Raw genomic sequence first — 16014 nt, 5'->3', positions numbered from 1 at the left:
CCCTGGGCACGAGATGAAGAATTGATAAGATTGTTTATAGAGTCACAGAGCAATACAGCATTTCAACCCAATGAGCCTATGCCAACCACCACAACATTCTGCAGAGTACAACACTGACATACAACCCAGGTGCTGAGGAACAGCAGGATCTCCAGGAAGAGACTGAAACAAGAGGTTAGGCATTGGAATACCAACAGTGCCTCAGGGGAGTGACTGAACAACGCCACAAGGTAATTCATCCTCTCGGACACAAACTTACTCATCCCAGGAGCTGTGGACAGCAGGCTCGTGACTCAAACCAGGCGCAGAGAGACGGCCGGATCCCCAGGAAGAGACTGAAACGAAAGGGTAGACACTGGAATACCAACAGCCTCAGAAGAGTGACACCACAAGACTCTTCTTTCTCTCCAACACAATAACCGCAACTCAGGCACTGAATGGGAGACCTCTTTGAATAATCATAGAATCCAGGAAACGTGTCAGCCACAATTAACTTGACCAGGCTAAACTTCTTTTTCTTCTTCTTCTTCTTCTATTTCCGGCTGTTTAGACACATCTAGGTGTATTACAGCCCTCTGCAGGATGTATAATTAATTATAGAACTTCAAGGAACTCAAATTCTTGAATATAATCCAGTCTCACGAATAAACTGAATAATAAACTCTTCAATCTGATGTTGATTCTCTTGATGGCCAAAGAAAGATTTAATAGAAAACCAAAATAAATTTAAGCCAGACAGCCTCTCGAACAACATGCTTCTTTCAATTTTGTATCGACTGCAGCTCAGCAAAACATGTTGGACTGTCTCTGGACTACCACAGTCACATAATCCAGTAGCATGTTTTCCTATTATCTTTAAATAATAGTTTAACCCACAATGCCCTAACCTAAGTCTTGTTAATTTCACCATATCTCTATGACTTAAAAGGTAACAGTCTGAGACCTTTTTAACTAGTGGGTGACTAGAAAAATAATGCCTGCCCCTTACTTCATTTTTCCAAACCTCCTGCCACTTCTTCTCTATACCTTTTTTAATCCTACTTTTCAATTCTGCTCTGCCTAGGGGAACTCTAATTTCTACTTGCCTGCTCTGTAAGGAAGACTTTGCAATGTCATCCACAATTTCATTTCCCTCCACCCCAGCATGCCCAGGTATCCATGAAAATCTAACTGCACAACCCATCTTCCCTACTCTAAACAACAAATCTCAACAGACAAGGCTAAACTAAAAACACAAGGACTTAATGACTCTGGTTAAAGATACTGATTAGTAAATACAGGTGTTCAAAACCCCTAGAAACCCAGTTCTCTACAGTAAGCTGCAGGGCTCAAGACAAAGGCTTTCAAAAAGGTTAAAAGTGTTATAACTTGATGTTTGAACCTTACATCTGCATCCAGATCTCGTCTTCCTTACCCAATATCCCTCCTAACCTCTCTCTTGATCCCTCCATCACAGCTGTCTCCCTCAGTCTCATTTGTTAGAGAAAAAATTGCAGAAATGTAGCCAAATAGTTCTGGTTGAAACGTTCTGTTGTAGAGCGAGTGGAGAGTGACTTCTGTTCAGATCCCAGGTGCAAAATGTATTCAAGGACGTTATCACAGGCAATCGACACTTAGCAATCATTTTTTTCATTACAAATAGCTCAACTAATCTGCACGTTTCTTGTGATTCTTCTGAAGCTTGAGGATTAGCTCTGGCTGGAGAACTATGCATCAGAATTTCCTTGTAATCAAATGACAAACAAGAGAAAATCTGCAGATGCTACTTGGATTTTCATCATTGAACCACATTACTAAAAATCTGTACTTTATTATACTGCAGAGCCCTAGGTTACTCTGAGAACAATGGTCCAAGGGACATGTTGGATCTTGGGGCTATCACAGGAGCAGTGTAGTGATCCAGTGTGGACATACTGACTGTGTCGAGCCTTTGTCACCGTCTTACTGGCTGATACCATCAGTTTTCCATCCACCACATTTATTTTCCAAGTTAACTTTACCATCCAGCTTTTCTTTTCCTTCTGCCTCATTTTATTGTCTATTTCTTCAGATTCCTTTTTCACAGTACATGCTGTCAAAGGTCATCAATGATGCATAGACCTCAAACCAGTTTATTAATTCACTGATGACAATAAGTGGAAAAAAGTTAATATTCATCCTGATTGGAACCACTGAGGCCAGAACTCCCAAAACAGTAATCTCTGACAGCACCGTGTTGCTGAAAATGTCACTCCCGACATTTGAAATCATTCCCAGCTGAGGGAGAGCAGAACCTCTGCCAGACCCACTGTCTTATTGAAGCGTGGCAATGAAAATATCCTTACATTGGACAATGTCTGGTGATTGACCAGTTTGTAAGGGCACCAGAGGAGCAGTGGACAGCATTTCAACACACCCCACCCCCGCTCTACTACAAACACCAGGAAATCTGCAGATGCTGGAATTTCACGCAACCCACATCAAAGTTGCTGGTGAACGCAGCAGGCCAGGCAGCATCTCTAGGAAGTGGTACAGTCGACGTTTCGGGCCGAGACCCTTCGTCCTGACTAGCAAACAAATTCTTTGTTTCAAGGAAGTGACGAAAGGGATAAGTTTGGTCCTCAAGTTAAGGTCCTAAATTGGGAGAAGACCAGCTTTGATAGAACAAGAGGGAACCTGGAGAAACTAGATTGGGAGCAAATGCTTGCGGGTAAATGACATCTGACATCTGGGAGCCTTTTAAAAGTGAGTTAGCAAAGAGTTCATGGTCAGCATATAAAATGGCAAGGTAGTAGGCTTAGGGAAACTTAGACAAAGTTTATTGAAGGATTGATAAGGAAAATGAAAGGTGTATTATATTATCACACTCCCCATCCCCAACTCTGCCCCAGCCAGCAGGAATTAGAGAACGGAATACGTGGGGAGATCACAGAGAGATGAAGGAATAAGAAGGCTGCACTAATAGATGGTTTTAACTTCTCTGATTTTGACTGGGACTACCACAGTGCTTGGGGGTTGGATGGGGCAGAATCTACTTGTGTCTAGGGGAGACTAGAGCGGGGAGCAACACTCAAGCTCTTAGAGTCATGGACTCATACACAGATACAGGCCTTTTGCCCACACAGTCCACAATGACCATAACACCCATGCTACTAGACCCAATTTCCTGCCTTCAAACCATATCCTTCTAAGGTGCACCTCTCCATGCACTTGTTAAATACTCTATGTACTCACCACCCTCTGCATTGAAAAAGTGGCCCTTCTGGTCCATTTAAAATGTTTCCCCCTTATCCTAAACCTATGCCTACTAGTTCTGGAATCCACTACCCTTGGCAAAAGACTGTTACAATCCATTTTAACTGCGTTTCTCATAATTTTAAATGTTTCAATAACATTACCCTATCATTCCTCCTTGAGGACTACAACCTTGTTGTGGTTTGGAGGTTTGCGTGCCTTAATGACCCGGACAGCGATGTTGGCTGGAGCCAGGGCCTTATACATTGGGTCACCCTTGCCAAACAGCTCAAAGTGTAGAGGTGTAGAGGTCAGACTAAGAGTGGTCCACTGGTCCTCTTGGTTTGGGGATTCCGCTCAGGGCTAACAACCCTGACTGGTCAAACAGAACTGTTACAGAAAAGGCAATAAAGGATCCTACGTCAGAGTGTAACAGTATTCCTGAGTCTCCACCTGGGACTTGCATGACTGACAGTAGTGAAAACCCAGAGGAAGCTACTGGCACGATGAAGGAAGCCGTGAACACTGCCAGAGATGGAGGACCTTCACTGCTGCCCTAAACGCCAGCAACATGACGGGCAAAAGAGAAACCTCATCGTTCTCCTGCAGTCCAAGGAGTCAAGATCTAGTCTGGCCAACCTCTCGCCCTTGAGTTTCACCAGTCATCCTGTATATCTTCTCTGCACTTTTCCGGTTTGACCATGCCTTTCCTGGTGCAGTGTAAACTAAACTGTATACAGTATTCCGAGTATAGCTTCACAAACAACTTATACAACTGAAATTTCTGGTGAGGCCGCTCGTCTGAGTGCTACTGGTACCATACTACCTGTCGCATGGTCGGGTGGTTGGCGACTAAACCGGCTCCCCCACCAGGCTGGCCTGGTGAGGAGGGTGTCTAGACACCCTGCAGCACGACAAACAAGACCTGTCAAAGGGTGGATGAACCCTCTCCTAGGGTCAACGGCCATCTAGCAAACACGTGCCGTGAAGCGCGGAAAGGGCATCCCTTGCATCGAAGCTTGGTCTGGCCATTCACTGCAACCGAACTTCCCCCGGCCGTCTTGGACCCCACCATGCCACTGGATCCGGGAGGGGATGTCGAGGGGGTGGGTGTGGACCTGTGCAACCCCCTACTCACCTAAAATCCACTCACGCACACGCTGTTCCTTTCTGAGGAGTGGGGTCAACCCCACTAACTGACTGAAAGAAACCATCATCATCCTATGGGATGGATAGCCAGAGAGAGAGAGAGAGATACAACTGAAATTAATATCCCAACACTTACTCAATGCAATGACTGATGTGCTAAGCACCTTTTTAACCGCCCTGTCTACCTGTGACACCTCTCTCAAAGAAATATACACTTGTCCTGTGATCCATAGTGCCCCACCTTTCACAGTATAAGTCTGATGCGGATTTGACTTTCTAGATTGTATCACTTCACACTTATCTGTACTGAAATCCATCTGTAACAACTCAGCCCACTCCCATAATTGATCAAGATCCCCTGTAACCTGTGCTAACCCTCTGCGCTATGAACACCTCCTAATTTTGTGTGATCCGCAAACACACCAATCAAACCTTGTTGACACCATCCAAATCATTTCTCTAATACTGAACAACAAAGGTCCCAACACTGATGCCTGTGACACACATCACCATTAGCATTACAATAGTTATGCAACAGAGTAGGACTACATAGTCTTAGTCATACTTTATTGATCCTGGGGGAAACTGGTTTTTGTTACAGTTGCACCATAAATAATTAAATAGTAATAAAACCATAAATAATTAAATAGTAATAAAACCATAAATAATTAAATAGTAATATGTAAATTATGCCAGTAAATTATGAAATAAGTCCAGGACCAGTCTACTGGTTCAGGGTGTCTGACCCTCCAAGGGAGGAGTTGTAAAGTTTGATGGCCACAGGCAGGAATGACTTCCTATGACACTCTGTGTTGCATCTGACTGAGTCTCTGGCTGATACCCCACACAAATTAAATAGTTAAATTGGAGCATGGATAATTTAGAAGGCAGGAGACTGCAAAGGCTGATTTGCAGAAATCCAGCAAGTGGGAGGCTTTTAAAAGTGAGTTCAGGGACAGTGTGCTCCTGTTAGATGTGAAGGACAAGGTTGGCAAGATTAGGGAAACCTGGCTCATGAGGATAGTCAGGGTCCAGTCAGGAAAAAGAAGGTGTTTATTCACACATAGGTACCTATTGATGGCAACTCCAGCTGTGACACAGAGGTGCAACTCCAGTGACTCCCATCCTGACCTCAGTGGAGCTTGCAGGTTCTCCCAGACAATGTGGGTTTACTCTAAAAGGAGTGCTGTAGGGCAATTGGCCTCTGTAAATTACCCCTGGAGTAGCTTTGGGACTGGAGATTCAGGAGTTGCAGGTGAGCATGGGAGAGAATTAGTGACCAGGAAATAAGTGAGGAATGGGATTTTATGGACTTAATGTGTGAACCAGTATAAACTCGATAGGCCAAATGGTCTCCATGCCATATGAATATATGAGAAACATGGGACTAAATGGATTACTGTTCACAGACGTCACAGGATGAACAGTATCATCTGTTGAATGCAGAAAAGCAGCACAGAATTATCTGTGCACTTATCAAAGACTTGGGAGTTTTCGGCAGATTGTGCCGACTTCTAAAGGTGGTGAGTTGGGGTGGACAGGGTGTGGGATTAAAAATCACAAGCAACACCCACAAAATGCTGGAGGAACTCAGCAGGTCACAGGCAGCATCAATGGAAATGAATAAAGAGTCGGCGTTTCAGACAGACACCCTTCTTCAGGACTGGAAAGAAAGGGGGAAAACACCAGACTAAAAAGGAGGAGAAGGAATGTGATAGAAGAGGACAGTGAGCAATGGGAGAAAGGGGAGAAGGGGCACCATGATACACAGGTGAGGGGAAGTAGGAGGCCAGAGTGGGGAATAGAAGAGGAGGAAATGCTGTTCCTTTTCACGCCTTGTGGCACATCTGGCCTCATTTTTTGTTATTTCCTTAGCATTTGTCTGTTTTTTTTATGAGGCCGGATTTGCTAGCTTGATGCTCAACCCTGCATGGATGGAAAGCGTGCAAGGGGCCGGCCAGATTCGAACCCTGGACCATTCGCCTCGAAGTCTGGTGATGATGCCACTGCACCACCAGCCGGCTAAGAGAAGAAGAGGGAAAAAGGAGGAAAATAACTGGGAGGAGAAACCGATGTTCATGCCAGCAGGTTGGAGGCTACCTGGAGAGAATATCCTACCACCAAAAATATTTTCTCCTCCCCACCCCCTGCCTCTCTCCACTTCCCACAGGGATCAATCCCTCGATGATTCCCTTGTCCATTCGCCCGTCCCGGCACTAATCCCTGCAAGCAGCTGAGGTTCTACACCTGCCCATTCACCTCCTCCCTCACCTCCGTTCAGGGCCCCAAACAGTCCTTCCAGGTGAGGCAACACTTCACCTGTGAATCTTCTGGGGTTGTCTATTGTGTCTGGGGCTCCCGATGCTACCTCCTCTACATTGGTGAGATCCGTTGTAAATTGGGGGAGCTGCTTTGTCGAGCGCCTCCGCTTCATCTGCCAAAAGTGGAACTTCTCTGTGGCCAAGTATTTTACTTCCAATTCCTATTCCCATTCTGTCATGTTGGTCCATGGCCTCCTCTTGTGCCATGATGAGGACACCCTCAGTGTGGAGGAGCAACACCTTATATTCCATCTGGGTAGCCACCAACCTGATGGCATGAACATCGATCTCTCCTTCTAGTTAAAAAAAATTCCCTCCCTCTCCTCTCTTATTCTATTCCCTCTTCTCACCTGCCTATCATCTCCCCTGGGCACCCTTCTCTTTCCCTTTCTCCAAAGGTCCACTCTCCTCTGCTAGATTCTTTCCTCTCCCACCCTTTACCTTTCCTAACTACCTGATTTTACCTATCACTTTCTAGCTATCCTCCTTCCCCTCCCCTCACCTTTTCAGTCTGTCATCTTTCCCCTTCCTTTCCTGTCCTGAAGAAGGGTCTCAGCCCAAAACATTGACTGTTCATTCACTTCCATAGACGCCACCTCAGCTGCTGAGCTCCTCCAGCATTTTGTGTGTATTGCTTCGGAATACGACCTGTTGCTCCTCCATCCCGAGAGTGGCCTCATCATAGCAAAAGAGGAGGCCGTTAGCTAACATGTCGGAACGGGGATAGGAATTAAAATTGTTGGCCACTGGGAAATTCCGGTAAAAAAAAATCACAATACACCCAAACTCTTGGTCGCAGTCACTTAACTGCTCCAGATGCCAAAAGAAGCCAACCAATGTGTATTCATCCTGATGTTGGAATTACGTTACGGTCATTGTAAGTTACACCGAATGTAGTTTGTTACATCAAAACCAGACACAGATGATCAGCTTCAACCCTAGGTCTTACAACTAAGCAATCAATTGAAACTGACTGAAAGGTTAGACCCATGTCACGAGCCAGCTGAAGGATACCTTAATGCCTGGCAACCCTGATGCTGGGAAAGGCCATCCTCCAATCATCAACCAAAATCGTTCATAGCAGATGTTATAGTTGAGCTTCTGCTGATGTGTTTGCTTAGAAACTTGGGTAAAACTGCCCTTGAGAAAAACTAGCTTAGTCCAAAGCATCTGGATGCATGTTCATCAGTTGCGTCTCCAGAGGAAACTCAACTTCCCCATTAACATGTTCAACCATTAATTCCGAGCTTCCCACCCAGAGATACAGAGCTACATCTGGTACTACGGAATCAGCATCTCGATTTCACTGCAACCATGGTAAAGCTGGAGCATGTTTGAAAGTCCATATCAGCTAAATGCTAAACTGATCAATGTAAGGCTTCATTGATCCCAAAGCCATTTCTTCTGCAGATTGTAAAGTATTAGTGTCATGCTTGGTTCATAGTTAGGTGCCTGGTGACTACAAGTGTATCTTTCTCTGAAAGCTCCCTCATCACTTGGACACTCACAATGAATAATGGAATGAACCTTGAGCCCCCCGACAACCTTCAGGTTTAGGTGGGAGAGTGTGCTGTCACTGGGCGGGGAATGTGTATGGTCCAATATAGACAATACAAAGACATCCAATGAAATACAACACTGAACCCACCAGCTGCCTTTAATGTTTCTCTATTCCTTCAATGTAATCATCATAACATCGGTCCTTTCCTCAATAAAATGACTCTTTGCTCCTGATGAACTTCAAGTGAAAAATGTCACAATATTGCATAGTCACCGCCAAGCATCACAACTGTTAGATCTATATCAGCACAGTGAAGCAAACGAACCAAGATGTGTGCTTGTCTGAGTGCAATATATAATTCCAGTACAGTTCGAGAAAATAGTTTGAAATGAAGTTCTGCAGAAATTGCTAGCAATACGTCAATTAGATATATGGACACACTAACTCATACAAAGCAGGTCTGGCAGCAGCTATAGAAAGGGATAACGAGCTGGCATTTTGCGCTGAAAGCCTTCATCGGGACTGGAAAGGAAGAGGGAAGAAGCCAAAGAAGGTAGGGAGAGGCGAAGGAGCACAAGCTAGGTGATAGGCAAAACTAGGTGAGGGGTAAGTAGATGAGTGAGGGAGGGGAATGAGGAGCTGGGTGTTTACGGGGGGGAAAGGTAAAGGGCTGGAGAACAAGGATTCTGATAGGGGAGGAGAGTGGACCATGAGAGAAAGGGAAGGAGGAGGGCACCAGAGGGAGGTGATAGGCAAGTGGAGAGAAGAGGGTAAGAAGGGAGCCAGAATGGGGAATGAAGTAAGAGATGAGGGGAAGGGAGAATAATTGACAGAAGTTAGAGAAATAAATATTCATGCCATCAGGTTGGAGGCTACCGAGACAGAATGTGAGCTGTTGCTCCTTCAGCCTGAGGACAGACTCATCGTGGCAGAAGAGGAGGCCATGGGAATGGTGAGTGGCATTAAAATAGTTGGCCAATGGGAAATTCTGCTTGTTGCAGATGGAGCAAGGGTGCCCAACAGAGCGGTCCCCCAGCCTACTCAGTGATGTGGAGGAGGTCTCACCATGGTAGAGGAGGCATCACTGGGAACACCGGATACAGTAGATGATCCCCGATAGACTCTGGGTGAAGTGTTGCCTCACCTGGAAAGGCTGTTTGGGCCCTGAGTGGTGCTGAGGGAAGAGATCATGGGCAGGTGTGGCACTTCCTCCACTTAGGGTTAAGCGCCAGGAGGGAGATCAATGGGGAGAGATGAATGGACAAGGGATTCATGGTGAGTGTGATCCCTATGGAAAGTGGCGGGAGATCAAGATGTGGTAGGATCCCGTTGAATATGGTGGAAGATGTGCTGAATGTGGAGGCTCGTAGGTGGTAGGCAAGGACAAGAGGAACTCTATCCCTGTTATGGTGGCAGGAAGATAGCGTGAAGGTGAACGACTAGGAAATGGAGGAGATGCGGGTGAGGGCAGCTTCAATGGTGGAGGAAGGGAAACCCTGTTCTTTGAAGAAGGAGGACAGCTCTGATGTTCTGGAAAGGAAATCCTTGCCCTGGGGTCACCTGGAGGAGAGGGAGCAGAAAGTTCCCAATTCCATGTACACTCTGCAGACACCCCATGTTTTAACTGCTTCACAAATAAGTAGTTTATCTATCTACCCACCTATCGATTGACCTGTCTGTCTATTCATTCATTCCAAGATAGAGTGAGATAATAGGCCCTTCCAGTCCATTGGGCCCACACCACTCATTGACCAATTAATCTACCAACCCATATATCTTTGAAATGTGGGAGGAAACCAGAGCACGTGGAGGAAACCCACGCAGTCACGGGGAGAACGTACGAACTTCTTAGAGACAGCGGTGGAAATTAACTTGAATCACTGGTGTTATACCAATGTGTGCTGCCCCAATCCGACATTATTCCTAACGTCCAGGAAAACTGAATCCAATGTCTGGACCCGTGAAGGTTATAGTACCTCAGCTTTGAGGCATAAGATCAAAACCGATTGGCAGATTCATAAACGCTGAAGAGGTGACAATCAAACGGCTCCCAGGCAACACCATGTGTTGGTTAAGAATCTGGGCCCACGCCATTCATCGACCAATTAATTCACCTCCTCCTGAGGTGAAGGTCACTTCCATACTTTGCCAGCTACCATGTTCTTACAATGTCCTAAGATTCCCTGACAATTTACGTACAGTCGACCTTCACTAATCCAACTACCTGTAATCCGGTTCCTTCGATAATCCAGCACTGATTATGCTCAATGTGATCCTTCTGTAATTTGGCATTTTCACTAATCTGGCACTCCTCAGGTCCCAATAGTGCCGGATTAGTGAAGGTCGACCTGTATTGTGTAGGAAATATCAGCTAATACACCAGGACGGTATGACAGAAATAGTGATGAAATCCTGACAATTAAGAGACATTAGGTCCCAGTGTAAACAATCAAAAGCAGAACAAGTTTGTTTTTTTTTAAATGTTTTTTTTTAAGTCTGTACATACCGGCAAAAGCAATTTTTCAGAGTCTAAGAAACTGGGGTTTATTTCTTTAACCAGATCCAAGATGGTTGTAGGTAATGTTAGATTCCAAATACCCCAAATCCATGAGGTTAGAAACTAAGGAAAGAGAGGCCAGTGGTTGCTCAGCCCCTTGGGACGGCTCCTTAACCTATTCAGGTCAGGGCTAATCTGCCTCAGCACCGTTGCCGCATCAACCCCATTCTCCTTGAATCCCTCAATATATTTTAGTCTTTACCCTGAACACAAACTTGAATGTCCAATCCTGGCAGACAATTCCACAGGTTCACCTCCACAGGTAGCCAACTCCCCAGGTGAATGGCCAACTCCCCAGGTGAATGACCAGCTCCGCAGGTAAATGGCCAACTCCCCAGGTGAATGGCCTGTTCCCCAGGTGAATGGCCAGTTCCCCAGGTGAATAGCAACTCCCCAGGTGAATGGTGAGCTCCCCAGGAGAAACTGTGGGAGTTCAGTCATGAATGGCCGATTTATTACTTTGAGACTGTGACCTTTGGTTGTAAATACACCAACCACAGCAGCTACTAATCCAGTGTTTACCCATGAATTCTGTCCCAATTGCACCCCCTTCTCTTTCTTTTGAGCTTCAGATTCAGTTCTCACTGGTTAATTCCCCCATCTTAGAAATCAATCTAATGAACCTTCTATCAAAAAGGATATTCTTCCTGAGGTACTGAGACCAGACCTGCACTTAATAACACAGTTGGATCGGGACCTGTAGAATTTCATCAAGACATCATTACCATTGTGTTGAAACTCCAATGTTCCTAATTGCCTCAACGTTAACTTTGTGTAATCTGTGCGCTGGGACACTTGGGTGCGCCGAACAACATATTTAAAGAATAAATTGTTTTTTCTACTTTTTTTTGTCAAAGTGGACCTCATAATCCATGCCGAAAGGTAAACCTGCAGATGCGGAAATCTGAAGTAAAACAGAGACCGGTGGAATACTCGGCGTGTCGGGCAACGTCTGTGGGGGTGAAGCACGATTATGGTTTTATCGACTAAAGTTACTCGTGATCGGTGCTCTGATGTTTCGTGTTTTCAGCATTCCTTCCCCGTCAGCGCTTGACACGACAGTCTTCCTCCCCCCTCAGTCTATACCGGCCAACTCCCCTCCCCACTCTCAGTCCTAAAGCGAACATCGTCAATTCCTCTCACTCCCAGCCCACCCCCAGCAGATGCTGCTCGACTCGCTGAGCCGCTCCTGCAGATTGTGTACTGGTATCGCTGCGGATCCCAGCTCCTGCTCCCGGTCTCCCGTTTCTTCGCCTGCCTGCTGGTTGAACAATGCCGGGAGGAGTGGGGTCGCAGGGAACGACCAAGATCTGCAACCTGGGGCCCGCCCGTTTCCAGCTGGGACCGGGCGATCTGTACCGAGAGCGGAAGCCAACATTCAATTTGATCGCCCAAGGAAGATAAAGTCGCTACTGTTCATCACAGACCTGATGTGTTCCCGACCCACTCATGGGACAGGCGTACCGACAATGGGGTCGGTGTTCCTGTTGCCGCTCGCTTGGTATAGGGTTAAACGCAAAAAAAGTGTCTGGTGCTTAGCAAAGACTGGAACGGTCCGCCGGGACTCCCCACTCCCAGCTCTCCGGACAAGGCTTGGTTGTCCCGTCCCCGGGATTCCAGCGGGGATCGTAAATCTCGCTGGATTTTGCACAGGCGGATTCATCTGATCCAAAATGCAGGGAATGACATTACAACCCGCCCACCTCTCAATGAAACCGCTCAAACCGGCCCCGCTCACCACCCGGGACGTGATGTCCTCAAGTGAGGGTTTCTCCGAGTCAGGAACGTCTGTTTTACATTGTCCCGCAGCGAGATCCGCACGGAAGAACCGTTTTAAGCCTTCGTGCTTCGCCAATGACAGGAACTTTCACCTCGCCTCTGAGCACCCAGGACCTGTGCGTCCCGCAGATTATTCCCTCGCTGCCCTCTGGAAGGGAGGGTTGGGTGGGGTCTCCGGTGTGACCACTGCAACAGCACCGACTCACAACCGAGCCCTTGTCTCGCAAGCCACACCCAAACTCACGGTCACCACACCACCACCCGCACATGGTGACACCCGGGAACGGGGCAGGATTAACCCCGGGGCTGGAATCGCGCCCGTGAGTAACGGAAAGGCGAGTCCAAGGGACCCACCTTTTACCCTAGACCCCACCGTGCGGTGTCAGATGTCCACACAGCCGTGAATCATGGTCTCGCCAGCCTGGGACGGCGGAACCCCCCAAACTCATCCCGACGATGTAGGTTGGGACTGGGGACCTCCTCCTCCCTCCCCGGACGTCCCCAGTTCTATTCCTCCACCAGCCGCCGGTGCCGGGCGAACTGTTTGCCGCTTGTCCCGGTGCACGAGACTGCTCAGTACAACGACCACATCCGCTCCGCAATGCTAGAGTTCGGTAGGGCAGCGAGCGCAGGCTGTCCCACCCGGCTCTCGCTCCTCCTGTCACACACCCCTGGGACCGGGAACAGGTCTTGTCGCCCGCACTCCGGTGTCTTCGCCTCCGCAGGGATGTCCCCGGCCTGCTGTCGTTAACCACCGCCCTCTCCTCGTTGGTCAGTATTACTGTTCTCAGATATGGAACAGGACAACGTGGCCGTGATGGACCTCGGTTGCCGCCGTTCTCCCGGTCAATGTGGGGTGACTCTGGGGTCGGGGTAAGATCCTCAACCCTGTCCAACATCACTTCCACCCGATAGATAATGTTACCGCTTCAGCGCTCCAGATCCAGAATGTACCAACGATCACAGGAATAAAACGCTCTGCCTCTGCACCCACCCCCCCAAACACAACGCGGGCAGGAGCAGGTATGCGGGCTTCTGCCGTGCCGTAAACGCGGGGTAGCCGCCGGCGAAACAACAGCTGAGACCCGCAGACCCGCCACCTTTGCACAGATCGCCCAGGTAAAGGCCCTGCGTGCACGTTTGCCGGCTGCGCGATTGTGTGAAGGACCGCGCACAACTCTTTACAACGACTCGTTTTACCGGTTCTTCCCTTCACTTCCCTCGCCGCAAAGTTGAGCGCACAAGAGTCGCCCCAACATGCGTGTAATCGTTAAATGTATCGCAACGCCTGGACTCAGCCAGTCACTCCGCGACATGGAGGCACCTCTCCGAAACAGATCCGTCGCACTTTGGTTGGCATGGTTTTAAACACGTGAAACACATCCGACATGCAACACCAGAACACACAGCGAACCCTTCAATACAACCATACAAAGTGTTAGAGACCGCGGCAACAACGGTCAGTTTCATTTATTCAAACAAAGAGGGAATTCCACGATGTTTAACCAAGTTGCCACAACACACAGATAGATACCCGCTTTTCTTAGCAACGAAACTTGCCCCCCTCACTGGCGACGCACCGTTCACACAGTCACAGTCAAGACCAGGCAACACCTCGGTGCGAAAGCGCGGGAGGCAAAGAGCGAAGGGCGGAACGGAGCACGAACTGGCCTTCGCCAGCGTCCAGCGACTGCCCACGCCCGCGGCTACCGAGCTCCGGGCAGCAGCCGCTCACATCCTTTCATTGTCGGGGTCCCGGCCGGCTCGAGTTGGGGAGCAGCCGGTTACCTTCACCGCCATCCCACTGGACAGCCCCAGCCTCCACTCGCCTTAAACACCACTTCAGAGAGATGTCAGAGAGCCTGCGTCCCACCCGGTCACTGACCGACCGGTATAGAGGGAGTGACGGGCTAATCACATCGGCCGGAACGGCAATCGCCGTGTTTCAGTTCACTCAAACTGATTGTCTGATGCGTGATCAAATCTCACTCCGACCCGCCGCGACCGGAACACACCACCGACTTGAATCGCAGCGCTCCGACCCACACTACACAACGTGTGATTGACCCCGGTTAATCCCTCACATTTGACCCGGGTCAATCCTGAACCCTCGGCCCAGGTCAATCCCTGACCCCCTGACTCGGGTTAATATAGCACACCCTGACTCGGGTTAGTGCCACACACCCTGTCCCGAGACAATCTCACCACCTCTGACCCGGGTCAATCTCACGTCTTTGACATGCACAACGACCCGTATTAAACTCCCCCCACAACTCCGATCACCCCGCCCCCTGCTCACCCCCTCCCACGGCCGGGCCCTACAGCGGGAGCGGGGTCGCTCTCCCTTGCTCGCCAGCTCGGTTACCTCTGTTGCCGGAGCAGTGGTGACGGCGGGCAGGCGCCACCGGATCGCCGCTTCCCGGGAGACGATCGGCGGCGGCGGCTGTGAGAGCAGCGGACTCCATGCTGCAGTGGCCAGTGGCGGTGAAGAGACGTGAAGCGGTATCCCGGGGAGCTGCTGCGGCTGTGGGGGGCACTCAGAGAGCGGCGGCGCCGGGCAGCAGTGCGAAGAACGCCGGGCAGCGGCGGCACCAGCACACGGGCAATGGGCACCGAACGCACGTCATGCCGGCTCACTGGGCGAGAACAGCGCCGGCTTCGCCCGGGAGATGAGCCATGGTAATAATCCTTCACACTTCAAACATTCCCCAATCATCAGAGGAAACCGCCAGCCGGGGGAGGACCAAGTCCGGGTATTTAAAGAATAGAAGCAGGCATGGAATTTGTGCGTTGCACTCCCACAGGCCCTGGGGGGAATTCTCAGTGCATCTCCCAGCAATTGTCATCACAGTCTGATCTTACATACAGTTCCGTGTTTGCAGCCGGTGTCATTCGCCAGAGTGAAACAACTTTCCCCGCGTTAACTTTTCCGGCAGCCGGCAGAGCGGTTCTGCTCACCGGGGGATCGGGCTGGCGGCACTGCGCCGCTCCCTCACACCGAGAACGAGGTGACAGGCGATTCTGGGCCAGCAGAAAGACGGCGGCAGTGCTGAGTCAATGGGGCCGGCTGCTGCTGGGTGGACTCGTCTTGAACACAAAAAAACACGGGCATTTGGCGCTGCCCTGGGATGCCGTTCAGAGGGCAATCTGATGAAAAGGACATTAGGTAGATGGAAGTATGGATTTCAGCTCATTGGTAAAGGGACGGGAGGGGTAACACCCGCAGAGTAACGGGCACCTGGGACGCCGAAGACCCCCAGTCTCATCACATCTGGGTGGGCGGCCGGAGAATGACAGCCTGCGGGGCAGCTGAGAGAGTTGCCCCCTTGTTGCCGCCTCCCACACGGGCACGCACGGGTCACTGTCCCTGGCACACTCAGTGAACCCAGCACCCCTCAACTTCAAACTTCCCAACCGCACCTTCTCCTCCGTCTCGGATCCCGAGGATGTGGGGGAGCCGTGTGGACGGGAAACAGTGTTCAGTCTCTGAGGGA

At 49.2% G+C, this 16014-nt stretch overlaps 1 protein-coding gene across 2 annotated transcripts in view; it reads right to left on the bottom strand.

Annotated features, from left to right (window-relative positions):
• The window catches only part of roraa (RAR-related orphan receptor A, paralog a), a 616780-nt gene extending 601581 nt beyond the window's left edge, over positions 1-15199 (bottom strand). Inside the window, exon 1 of one of the 2 annotated variants that reach the window (XM_072282213.1) lies at positions 14886-15199. In XM_072282213.1, coding sequence (XP_072138314.1) covers positions 14886-14985 — 100 coding nt within the window. In that variant the 5' untranslated portion in view covers positions 14986-15199. The remainder of the gene's footprint in view (positions 1-14885) is intronic. The other variant, XM_072282212.1, reaches the window with a different exon arrangement.
• Positions 15200-16014: the final 815 nt, after the last annotated feature.

This window comes from Mobula birostris, chromosome 18 (genome assembly GCF_030028105.1).
Source record: "Mobula birostris isolate sMobBir1 chromosome 18, sMobBir1.hap1, whole genome shotgun sequence".
NCBI lineage: Eukaryota > Metazoa > Chordata > Chondrichthyes > Myliobatiformes > Myliobatidae > Mobula > Mobula birostris.
The sequence above is the reverse complement of the archived record's forward strand: the minus strand, read 5'-3'. Positions and strand labels throughout refer to the sequence as shown.